The sequence below is a fragment of the Anabas testudineus genome, chromosome 21 (genome assembly GCF_900324465.2).
Source record: "Anabas testudineus chromosome 21, fAnaTes1.2, whole genome shotgun sequence".
Classification (NCBI taxonomy): Eukaryota; Metazoa; Chordata; class Actinopteri; order Anabantiformes; family Anabantidae; genus Anabas; species Anabas testudineus.
This window is the reverse complement of record NC_046629.1, coordinates 812,839-823,852: the sequence shown is the minus strand read 5'-3', so window position 1 is coordinate 823,852 and position 11,014 is coordinate 812,839. Positions and strand designations below refer to the sequence as shown.

At 44.0% G+C, this 11,014-nt stretch overlaps 1 protein-coding gene across 1 annotated transcript in view; it reads right to left on the bottom strand.

The window, feature by feature from the left end:
* The window catches only part of ttn.2 (titin, tandem duplicate 2), a 195,467-nt gene that overhangs the window by 46,213 nt on the left and 138,240 nt on the right, over positions 1-11,014 (bottom strand). Inside the window, exons 180-201 of the mRNA XM_026376595.1 lie at positions 10,671-10,935; positions 9,969-10,295; positions 9,568-9,852; positions 9,149-9,448; positions 8,732-9,034; positions 8,355-8,630; positions 7,910-8,209; positions 7,332-7,634; positions 6,923-7,222; positions 6,545-6,832; positions 6,139-6,441; positions 5,130-5,432; positions 4,674-4,979; positions 4,085-4,372; positions 3,423-3,713; positions 2,939-3,226; positions 2,270-2,857; positions 1,921-2,025; positions 1,635-1,832; positions 1,202-1,498; positions 446-1,033; positions 52-354 (exon numbers count right to left, since the gene is read on the bottom strand). Coding sequence (XP_026232380.1) covers positions 52-354; positions 446-1,033; positions 1,202-1,498; positions 1,635-1,832; positions 1,921-2,025; positions 2,270-2,857; positions 2,939-3,226; positions 3,423-3,713; positions 4,085-4,372; positions 4,674-4,979; positions 5,130-5,432; positions 6,139-6,441; positions 6,545-6,832; positions 6,923-7,222; positions 7,332-7,634; positions 7,910-8,209; positions 8,355-8,630; positions 8,732-9,034; positions 9,149-9,448; positions 9,568-9,852; positions 9,969-10,295; positions 10,671-10,935 — 6,805 coding nt within the window. The remainder of the gene's footprint in view (positions 1-51; positions 355-445; positions 1,034-1,201; positions 1,499-1,634; positions 1,833-1,920; positions 2,026-2,269; positions 2,858-2,938; positions 3,227-3,422; positions 3,714-4,084; positions 4,373-4,673; positions 4,980-5,129; positions 5,433-6,138; positions 6,442-6,544; positions 6,833-6,922; positions 7,223-7,331; positions 7,635-7,909; positions 8,210-8,354; positions 8,631-8,731; positions 9,035-9,148; positions 9,449-9,567; positions 9,853-9,968; positions 10,296-10,670; positions 10,936-11,014) is intronic.

Here is an 11,014-nt window from a genome sequence, read left to right as displayed (position 1 = left end):
TTGACTTTATGTGACTTTTCTGTATGTCATTTGATCTCTTAAAATACTTACACACAATGTCCTTGGTTAGCACAGGGCGTGATGGTTCACTTGGTTCTCCAAATCCAGCCTTGTTCTCAGCAGTGACTCTAAATTCATACTCCACCCCTTCACTTAGACCTTGCACCTTGAAGCGTAGGTCAGGGACTGTCCTCTTACTGGCTCTGACCCATCTCATTCCTCTCCTTTCTTTCCTCTCTACACAATATCCTCTGATGTCACTTCCCCCATCCTTTGCTGGTCTTTTCCATGAAATGGTGACAGCATTCCTACTGACATTATCAATCTCTGGGGTTGAGGGTGGGCCTGGTGGGCCTGGGTAAATTAAATATGCATGAAAAATTGTTAACTATTCCACGAAATAGGGTTTGTATTTATAATACACAATAAAATCACAATTACTTACCAAAGCTGTCAACCATTTTGACTGGACCAGACTGGCTTGAGTCTCCAGTGCCATATTGGTTTACAGCAGAAACTCTGAAGATGTACTCATTGCCTTTAATCAGTTTGCTGGCTACATATCTGCAGTCCACAATGTTTTCAGCTAACTTGGTCCACTGCAGGCGGCTTGTTTCTCTCTTCTCTAGTATGTAGGACTTAATAGAACAGCCTCCATCCTCCTCTGGTGGAAGCCAGGTTAGAGTACACTTCTCAGCTGAAATGTTACTTGCTTCAATAGGGCCTGGGGGTCCAGGCACATCCAGGACCTTCACCTTTACATGTTCTTCTTTAATGCCAAATGGGTTGCTGGCAGTGATGGTGTATTCTCCTGTGTTCTTCCGACTGGCATACTTAATAGCCAAAGTAGAGGAGGTGGGGGTAGAGGTGATGGTGATGACATCAGAGTTCTTCAATTCACGGCCTCCCTTGGACCAGGCAGCAGTAGGGGGGGGTTTGCCCACAATCTTGGAGGCTGAGATCATAATGGTGTCTCCTGCCCTGACCGATACGCCATCCTTTATGTCTGGGTCAATAGTGATGGTTGGGGGCTCTGCATATAAGAAAGTTGTATTTCAACATTTAAAAATCAATTGCAGACCACATAAATATAAATTTATGACAATATACTTTAAGTATCTGTCAAACAAATTTAAAGACGTGCCATTATTCTGATGTTTTAAGTATCTAACTACCAAAATTAGTTCACTATTCAGCATACCATACTCATCCTTGCAGGTCAGAAGCTCAGTAGGCTCAGAAGGAACACTAATTGCACCAGCAGCATTCTTGGCCCTAATCCTGAATTGATATTGAGATCCCTCGGTCAGGTCGGTGACAGTGAAGGCACAGCCCTGAATGTTGACATGATTAGCCTTCATCCAGGCCCGGCCACCAGTATCCAGTTTCTCCACCATGTAGCCTATCAATTTGTAGCCACCATCATATTTGGGAGCAGTCCAAATCAGTGTGACTGTGCTCCTGGTGACACTAATTACCTCTGGTTTCCCAGGAGAATCTAACAGAAAAAAAACCCATCAGACATGTTTTCAGAATTAGGATTTCATTTTTCCATTTAAGTATTTATTATTGTGATCAATTTTGAGTTGCCAAGAATTTGTCTTCATAGTAGTGGAAAAAAACTGTGAACTTACCAATAGGATCCAAGGCGACCACAGCCTCAGTGACTTTGCTTGCCTTTCCTAGACCAGCCATGTTCATGGCCATTACCCTGAACTCATACTCTAGACCTTCTATCAGACCAGTAACTCTGCATTCCTTCATTCTCAGAGGAGTTTTACTAGCTCGTTTCCACATCAGACTGTTCCTTTCCTTAAACTCTACATGAAATCCTACAAAAAAACACAGAACCAGGTCAAATCATGATGAAGCTATTTGTATTTGCTCATATACAAATGTATATTTATCACATTCTGTTACCAGTAATTGGGGAGCCACCAGTGTCTTTTGGATCAGCCCAAGTCAAGATGGCTGACTCATGGCGAATGCTCACAATTTCTGGAGGAGCTGGTGCCTCAGGCACATCTGGAATAAGCCAGACGGGTGGAAGGGTTAGGAAAGTAGGTAAGACATGTAAATACATTGTGAGTTCCAAAAGTCTTCCCTCGGGCACAAGTGCCTGGTCACATTTAAGTTTTTCATGAAGTTGCACCTAAAATCTTGCACATGCAACTATTTTTATTTTTGTAATTTTTAATAAAACTCTGCCCTTAATTTGTCATCCATTGAAATATTCAATCATATCATAGGCTGGGAATGAGATGCTTACTAAATGGATGCTGGGCGATGACTGGATCAGATCTCAGACACTCTCCAACCCCGTACTTGTTCTCAGCAAACACTCTGAAAATGTACTCTATTCCATCATGGAGCCTAAGCACCCTCATTGTAGTCTTCTGGATGGCTGAAGCCACTGTGGCCCACTTGTTGTCTGTCGTCCTCCGCTTCTCTACTATATAGTTGGACACCTCTGCACCACCATCATCTTTGGGAGGTCCCCACTCCAGGGTGATGCCATCAGCTGTGATTTCGTCAAATTTAATGGGACCAGTACAGATGCCAGGCTTGCCGACCACTTTCAGCTGGAACTTGCAGTCCTTTGATCCAGCACTGTTCTTAACATTGATGGTGTAAGTATCGGCATCTCCTCTCTGGCAGTCTCTGATCAACAAGGTGGTGACACCCTGCGACGCCTCCACACACATGCGGCCGGTGTCTCCAAGCACCACATCGCCTTTCTTCCAGGTGGCATTAGGGTAGGGCACTCCAGTGATTGGGATGTTGACACGTGTGGTGCTACCCTCCTTGACCACACAGCAACCATCATGTAGGCTGCTCAAATTGCAGTCAGGCAGTACTGAAAAAGGTTTTTCAATTGTTTAAAATAAAAATGGGTTGGACAATTATATGTGATGGCAAAGTGAGGCTGATTTCTTACCATACTGGTCCTTGGCAACAACATTGAGCTCAGTGGGTGGCCCCTCTCCAGACTCATTGAGCGCTTTGACTCTGAACAAATACTGCTTGCCTTCAGTCAGTTCGCTGATGGTATGTGAAATGTTTTTGCCCTTCATGATCTGCTTCCATTTCTCTTCACCTTCACTCTGCTCTAGGATGTAAGCTGTAACGTGGCTTCCCCCATCACTGATGGGCTTCTTCCAGCCTAAAGTGACTGAATTTTTGGTGGTCTTCTGGGCTTTAAAGTCTGTCACGGGACCAGGTTGCTCTAAAGGAGGAGGAGTGATGAGTTAAGATTGAGTATGTGGTTTGTAACTGCTCTAACTTAATCAAGTGAAACTTGTGTAAAATGATGCTTTTATGTCCTCTATCATAACACTCTACAATAGTTTACTGTACAATAACCTAAAAAACTTGCAAACACTAGAGTAAAACTGGAGTAAAACTATAAAATTTGTATCTACCTGAAGCCCGGACACTTCCAGCAGTCTCACAACCTTCTCCAATACCATAGACATTTTCTGCAAGCACTCTGAAGCAGTAGGGCTGTCCTGCCTCTAAGTTGGTGATCCGGAAGGAAGTCTTGTGACACTCTGCTGACACACATGTCCAGGCCTTTCTCTCAGCCAGACGCTTTTCTACTATGTAACTCTTCACTGGACTGCCACCATCATTCAGAGGGGCATCCCAGGTGATCCAGGCATGGCTTCTGGAGGTTTCCTTGACAGTTAGGTTCACAGGTGGCCCAGGTGAATCTGAGGACAGATAAGAAACAGTATCTGTGGCTTAGAGATTTTGTTAATAAACAATTCACAGGTACGCTATGTTTTCATCCAGTTTCTCATCTTCACTGCTATATTAATTGTGTAGGTGTAATTGTGTATTTGTTATATAATGTTAAACTGCATTTCAGTCAGTTTAGTAATAGCAGTGTTGATGGGTTGAAGGTGAAAAAGACTTGAGGGTTAGAACTGAGTTGCATTTTTATTTCAAAAACTTTACAACGTTGCAAGTTCATAGATGTACATAAGCTGCACTGATTAATCATGGAAGAGTTTTTGCCTACTAGAAAATATATTTTATCCAGTAATATACCAAACTATGTTAATGTAAAAAGCATTCTTACCAAGGACCTTAACCACAATGGTGTAGCTCTTAGAGCCGCTGCTGTTCTCTAGTGACAGAACGTATTTGCCAGCATCATATCTGTTAATGTCCTCGATCATCAGTAGGGTGTCCCAGTCTGATGTATTGATCAGAAGGCCCTGTCTCTCCTTCAGGTTAGCATCCACCTTTGTCCATGTCACCTTCGGTGGTGGGCGTCCTCTCAGTGGGACATACAACCTCATGGTGACACCAGCTCGAAGAACCAAAGCCTTTCTCAGGTCAGCATCCAGCTCAGCTTCAGGAGCGACTGGAGGAGAAACAGAACATTATCATTATCTTATCATTGATTCTTTTATTAGTATATCTGTTACTCCTACATTCTTTTGTACTATGATAAAGCATGACCCTTCATGTCACTCAAATAAAAATAGAAGACATTAATGATTTACAATGAGATGAAGTGATTAAATTTATCCTGAAGCTTTGCTAAAGCATTGTGCTTTAGCAAAGCTTCAGGATAAATTTAATCACTGTACCGGACATGAAATAATTGTTAGGACTTCTTGCACAGACTATGAAGTGGTATAATAAACTCATGAGGAACATACTTAGGATCTCTTTGGGCATGTGGTTTCCTGGGACCTCACTGGGCTCGCTATAGCCAATCTTGTTCACAGCAGTGACTCTGAACTGATACTCTGTGTTATCCGACAAGCCTGTGACCACAAATGTTGTGGCCTGGAGTTTTTTTGGGACATTGCACTTGGTCCAGTCCTCGGCGGTGGCTATCTTACACTCCACCAAGTATCCAATGATCTCACATCCTCCATCATATGCTGGTTTGGTCCAGCTAAGGCTGATGGATCTCTTGGTGGAGTCCACCACCTTAGGGAAGGCAGGTGGGCCCGGAGGATCTAGCAAATGATTGTGATAAAATTAATTATTTTTACATTTCATAGAAATAAATATCCAAAGATATTTTGAAAAATACAAACTTAGTTGCAGCACTCACAGTTTGAAACAGTTTTAGTTTTTTTTAGGTGTTTTTTAAAAGTGATACTCACAAACTGGGTCGACAGCCAGTTTAGCACTGGATGGGTCACTGGGTTTTCCCAAGCCAGCCTTGTTTATAGCAATGACTCTGAACTCATACTCAGAGCCCTCAGTCAGCTGTGCTGCCTTAATGGTCCTGTCGATCACCGGCCGGCGGTTCACCTTAGCCCAGGTTAGCTCAGTAGCCTCACGTTTCTCGACCATGTAGCCCAGGACTGGAGCCTTGCCATCGTTGGCTGGGGCCTTCCAACTGACTGTCATAGAGTCCTTAGTGATGTTGGTGATAACTGGCGGCTCACATGGACCAGGAACATCTGAAGGAAGAGATAAGGTCATTGTAGTGATTTTTACCATAAATTAACAGAGAGAAAGTTTTTAATAGTCATTAAGACCATACATTTTTACCAAATTTGGCGCTTTTACTGTATTTAAGGAGTTCTAATTCACAGTTTCACTGGATCCAGCTGAGATATATTCTGTCACCAACATAGCTTTGTTCTTTCCCCTGCGTGACTTTATAAACATTTTGGACTGTTGAATGAAAGTGCACCCCCCACATTAGATGTACTTATTTAAAGACTGTCTGTTGTTTTTCTTTTGTCATGTACTCCATACAAATAATTGCCCCTGGGGACAATAACATTATTATTGATTTATGGTAGCATAAGAAAAACACTAGTGTTTCTCCTACTTGGAAATCAACAGAGGCAGTTAGATTAATAAAAGAACTACAGTAGTGGCGAATAGAATGTTTTCAATAGTGTATCAGAAGCAGCTACTGTCAGAAATAGACACAGGGCATAGGTTTAGCAATGTGGCCTACATTAAGATACTTCAGGGAAGTTCCGCAGTGCACCTGGTAGAATCTAGCGCTATGAATAGAGTGAAAGCGATCAGCTTAGATGACAGTGCTGGAGATGGAATGCATCACAGCCGGATTTGTGTGTGTGTGGAATCGTGTGCTGTATCTAGTATCCACCAACATCTTGGTGTAGTTAAAATGTAGTGGTCTGAACGTACCATATGGGTTCTTCACCATGACAGCATCAGTCATAGTGGGATCTCCCGCACCATACTGGTTCTCAGCACTGACTCTAAACTGGTACTCATGTCCTTCAATTAGTTTCTCCACTGAGCAGTCTGTGACATGTCCATGGATGTTGGAGGTAACCAATGCCCAGTTAGCCCTGCTGGTCTCACGCTTCTCAATTATGTAGTTGGTGATTTCAGAGCCACCATCAGCAAGTGGGGGATCCCATCGCAGCTTAACACGGTCTGCAAACACCTTAGTAATTTTCACTGAGGCTGGAGGACCTGGCTTGTCTGGAGAAAGCGAGTAAAGTTAGTGTGTTTGTTTAATATATACAAGTGTTTCTTAAACAAAATACAACGATAATGAGGTTTGCTCTCTGCAGTGTGGACTTACCAAGCACCTTGACTTTTATGGTGGCATACTTTGTGCCATTGATGTTCTCAGCAGTGATGGTGTAGTCTCCAGACTCTTTCCTGGTGACAGAGTAGAGCTCCAGCATGTGAAGGTGTTTCTTCTGGGTCTTCTTCATTCCCTCAGCAAGGACCAGAGGCACTCCATCCTTCTTCCAGCTTACCTTTGGCAGTGGCTTTCCGTACACCTCAGCGTCCAGGAAGACATTTTCTCCAGCTTTCACAACAATCAGGTTCTTCATGTTGACACCCAACTCCACACGAGGAGCAACTAACCAGAAGAGGAAGAGAGAGTAATTATCTCTATTTGCTAATAAGTTATTTTACCACACTTTCACTTTCTTGCTGTTTTGAGTTGTACCATTCTGTGCAATGACAGGGATTGGGTCAGACAGCTCAGATGGCAGGCTGATGTTGATGGCGGTCTTGGCGATGACTCTAAACTGGTACTGTTGGGTCTCCTCCAGGCCAGTCACCACGTAGCTTTCCGTTTGGATGTCCATGCAGTTGGTATTGCATCGTGTCCATTTCTCTTCTGGTAGCTTTGTGTACTCTACATAATATCCAATCAGCTTGCTGCCACCATCATGCTTAGGACGGCTCCAGACCAATGAGACAGAGTTCTTGGTCACATCCATGGGCTCGGGTTTCCCTGGTGGGTCTGGATGAAAAAAAAAAGCAAAAGATGATAGACTTATGCTATTAGAATGAGGAAGCAAGATGAGGGTTGAAGTTCTATAAACAACAATCAACTGAAGATATGTTCTTACCAACATCTGTCCTGGCAGTGATGAAGTCAGTTTGTTTGCAAGGTTTGCCTTGTCCAGCCTGGTTGAGAGCTGACACTCTAAAGGTATACTCCAAGCCTTCAATCAGGCCAGTGCATGTGTGGTGAGTGGCTTTGATCACAGACTCATTGGCCTTCACCCACAGAAGGCTGTTTCTCTCCTTCTTTTCAATGCAGTATCCAGTGATGGGGCTGCCACCATCACTGCTGGGACGCTCCCATGAAAGGATGACAAAGTCCTTATTAACCTTGTTGATCTGCAGGTTTCTAGGCTCACTGGGAGGATCTTTGGGGAAAATACATTTAATATACAATGTGAGAGGTCAAGATTCTCGGTCATCCAGGTGAGGTTATCTGGACGATTAGTCACGACAACTGCACCTTCTGAAGTCTCCTACCAACTTTCCTCAGACTGAAGGAGCTACATGGCTGAATAGTGAAATGTTTCAACCAAACTAGGAAGAAGTCAAGTTGCCATGACTAAACATCCATTAATACACATTATCAAAGCTATAATATTACTTAGCAGAAATTAAGCTAAAAATATAGGCTTTAACTCACCAAATGGATATCTGGCAATCATCTTCTCAGAGTAAATGGGTTCAGAGATGCCAAGCCTGTTCTCTGCACGAACTCGGAAGCAGTACTCTTTGCCAGGAGTTAGTTTGGTGATTCGGAAGCTGGTTTTGGTACAGGATGTAGACACAGTGACCCAGTCACCCTGACTGATATCACACTTCTCCACAATGTAGTTAGTAATGTTGCTACCGCCATCCTCCTGTGGGGAGTTCCAGAGCAGTGTGCAAGCATCAATGTCCAGTTCTGTGATCTCTAGAGGAGCTTCAGGTGGTCCAGGGATGTCTGCACAAGCACAGAGAATGAGTTATTAGCAAAGAGTCATGACAAAGTCAAATATACACTCCTGATCAGTGATCCATTTATATCCACGTCTTTTAGTTTAGAGCATGCAGGCTCAACAATGTCTGTGTCTGATGTTCAGACTGACCCATGATGATGACTCTGAGGATCTGGTTGACTTTGCCAGTGCTGTTCTCTGCTGACAGGCTATAGTAGCCACTATCCTTTCTTGTCACATTCTTGATGACAAGCGTGCAGCTTGTCAGTGTCTTTACAACAGACAGACGATCAGACGTCAACACATCTTCATTGCCCTGCTTCCACTTGCAGAAGGGAGCAGGTTTACCTGCCACAATGGCCTCAACCACCATTTTGGATCCAGCTCTGACTGTTACGATGTCAGGCATGATGATCTTAGGAGCCACTAGAATAAGAAGAAACACAAAGAAATCAGTTTTTATTTGTTTTATTTCAGTATCACTATGTCTGTAAAGTGTGAGGTTTGTTTCAGACCAGTTTACTCACTCAGCTGCTCCTTGACCTCAAACATTCCTTCTGCCTCTCGGGGAAGACTGACTCCCACAGAGTTTCTGGCTGCCACTCTGAATTTGTACTTCTTTCCTTCCTTCAGACCAACCACCACAATAGTCAGGTCTTTAACCACAGAGTAAGGTGTCCACTTCTCCTCTGGTGCACCCTCCTCCTGGTAGTCCACCACATAACCATTGATCTTGGCTCCTCCATCTCTGAGTGGCTTTAGCCAGCCCAGTGTGGCACTGTTCTTGGTGATCTCCAACACGTCCATCTTCTTTGGAGGGTCTGGTTCACCTGGATAACAACACACAGGTGTTCAGAAAAGTAGACAACAAGGACAAGGAGCAGGCAGGGATAATAAGGGATAACATGCTGAACCCTTTTCACAGAATCTGGGGTGATACTCACTTATGGGGTCAACAGCCAGGTAGGACTTGGGTGAGTCCTGAGGAACTCCAATTCCATACTTGTTGCAGGCCATAACTCTGAAGTAATACTCAATGCCAGGTGTAAGGTTTGCCACCTTAAAGCTGGTCTTCTTCTGGTCCTCTACACACTTGGTCCAGGTCTTCCTATCCACCTCTCTTTTCTCCACAATGTAATTGAGGATTGGACTGCCACCATCATTCTCTGGTGGTAACCAAGACAGCTGAGCTGTGGTCTTTGTGATATCAGTTGCTTCCAAGCCACCAACTGGACCAGGAGTGTCTGGAGAGGATAAATTTAAGAACAAGTTTGATTGAACCTTTCCCATACCAATGAAATATATTGTAATCAAGGGGTCAAAAACATTATTTGCAAAATAACATTATTCTTCTGTTTTTCACCTAAGACTTTGACACGGACGAACACAGCCTTCTCTCCAGCTGAGTTGGATAGAGTCAGCGAGTATTTTCCTGAATCCTCTCTAGTGCTCTCAGGTATTACCAGGAAAGACATGGTATCAACCTGGTCCACATGACCTCGGCGCACCACATTATCCACACCCAGGCGTTTCCAGGTAACCCTGGGTGCAGGTCTTCCTCTGATAACGGCAAAAAGCCTGATTGGACAGCCAGCCCTGACAGTCAGACCTTTCCTCAGACTGGCATCAAGTTCTATCTCTGGAGCCTCTGTTTCCACAAGAAAACATTGGTGTAAAAATCATCAGTTATCAAAATTGATCATGTTGTGGATACAATTTATAAAGGCACAGCTGCTATTGGCTGTAGGAATGGGTTATTCTTACCCACTATGTCCTTGGGGGAGACAGCTTCCTTTAGGTAGGCGTGACGTCCCCAGCCCACCTGGTTTTTGGCAGACACTTTAAATTCGTACTCCTGCTTTTCATCTAGTTGACCAATGGTGAACTCTGTGAGCACCAAAGGGCCGTGAGTGTCAATTCTTTTCCAGCCCTCTGTGGGTTTCTCAGGGTCTGCCTCACTTTTCAGCCTCAGATCTAAGCTGTAGCCAATGATGGGTGCACCACCATCATACACAGGTTTAGACCAGGACAAGGTGATAGAGGTCCTGGTGCTGTCAGCCACCTTCAGGCCTGCAGGGGGTCCAGGGGGTTCTGAAGGTACAGTAAAACAAAGTTAAAAAAAAATACAGAAACACCAGAAGTAGCCTTTATTTGTCATATGTCACATATCCTTGTTGCAATGAAATTTGTCCTCTGCTTTCAACCCATCCCCCTAGGGGGAGCAGTGGGCAGCCACATACAGCACCAAGAGAGCTAACATGGGGTTTCTTGCTCAAGGACACGCCTGGTCACAGACAGGTTTTTACCCAGCATTATTCTGCATTCCAGGCCGATGCGCTACCCATTAAACCACCAGGCCTCCCATGGGCAATCATTGATAATCGGAAGCTTCCTGTGGTTTATCTCTGGCCACAGCACAAAATCATGAAGATGTTAACAGTGCTTTGACAGGAACTATAAACTCACCGATGGGATCTTTGGCTGCAACAGGTTTGCAGGGTTTGCTAGGCTCTCCCAGGCCAACCTCATTCTCAGCCTTCACCCTGAACTGGTACTCATGGTTTGGAATAAGGTTGGTGACTTTCATACGTCTCTCAGAGATGGGGCTCTTGTTGCATGGCACCCATCGCACTGCTCTTTTCTCTTTTCTCTCAAGGATGTAGCCAGTAATTGACTTTCCTCCGTCATTCTCAGGAGGAGTCCAGACCACTGTCATTTCATCTTTACTGACCTGCATAAAATATTTCTTGTGTGACTAACAGAAAAGATGATTTCTTAAAACTGAAACTGAGAAACTGAAAACTAGACTT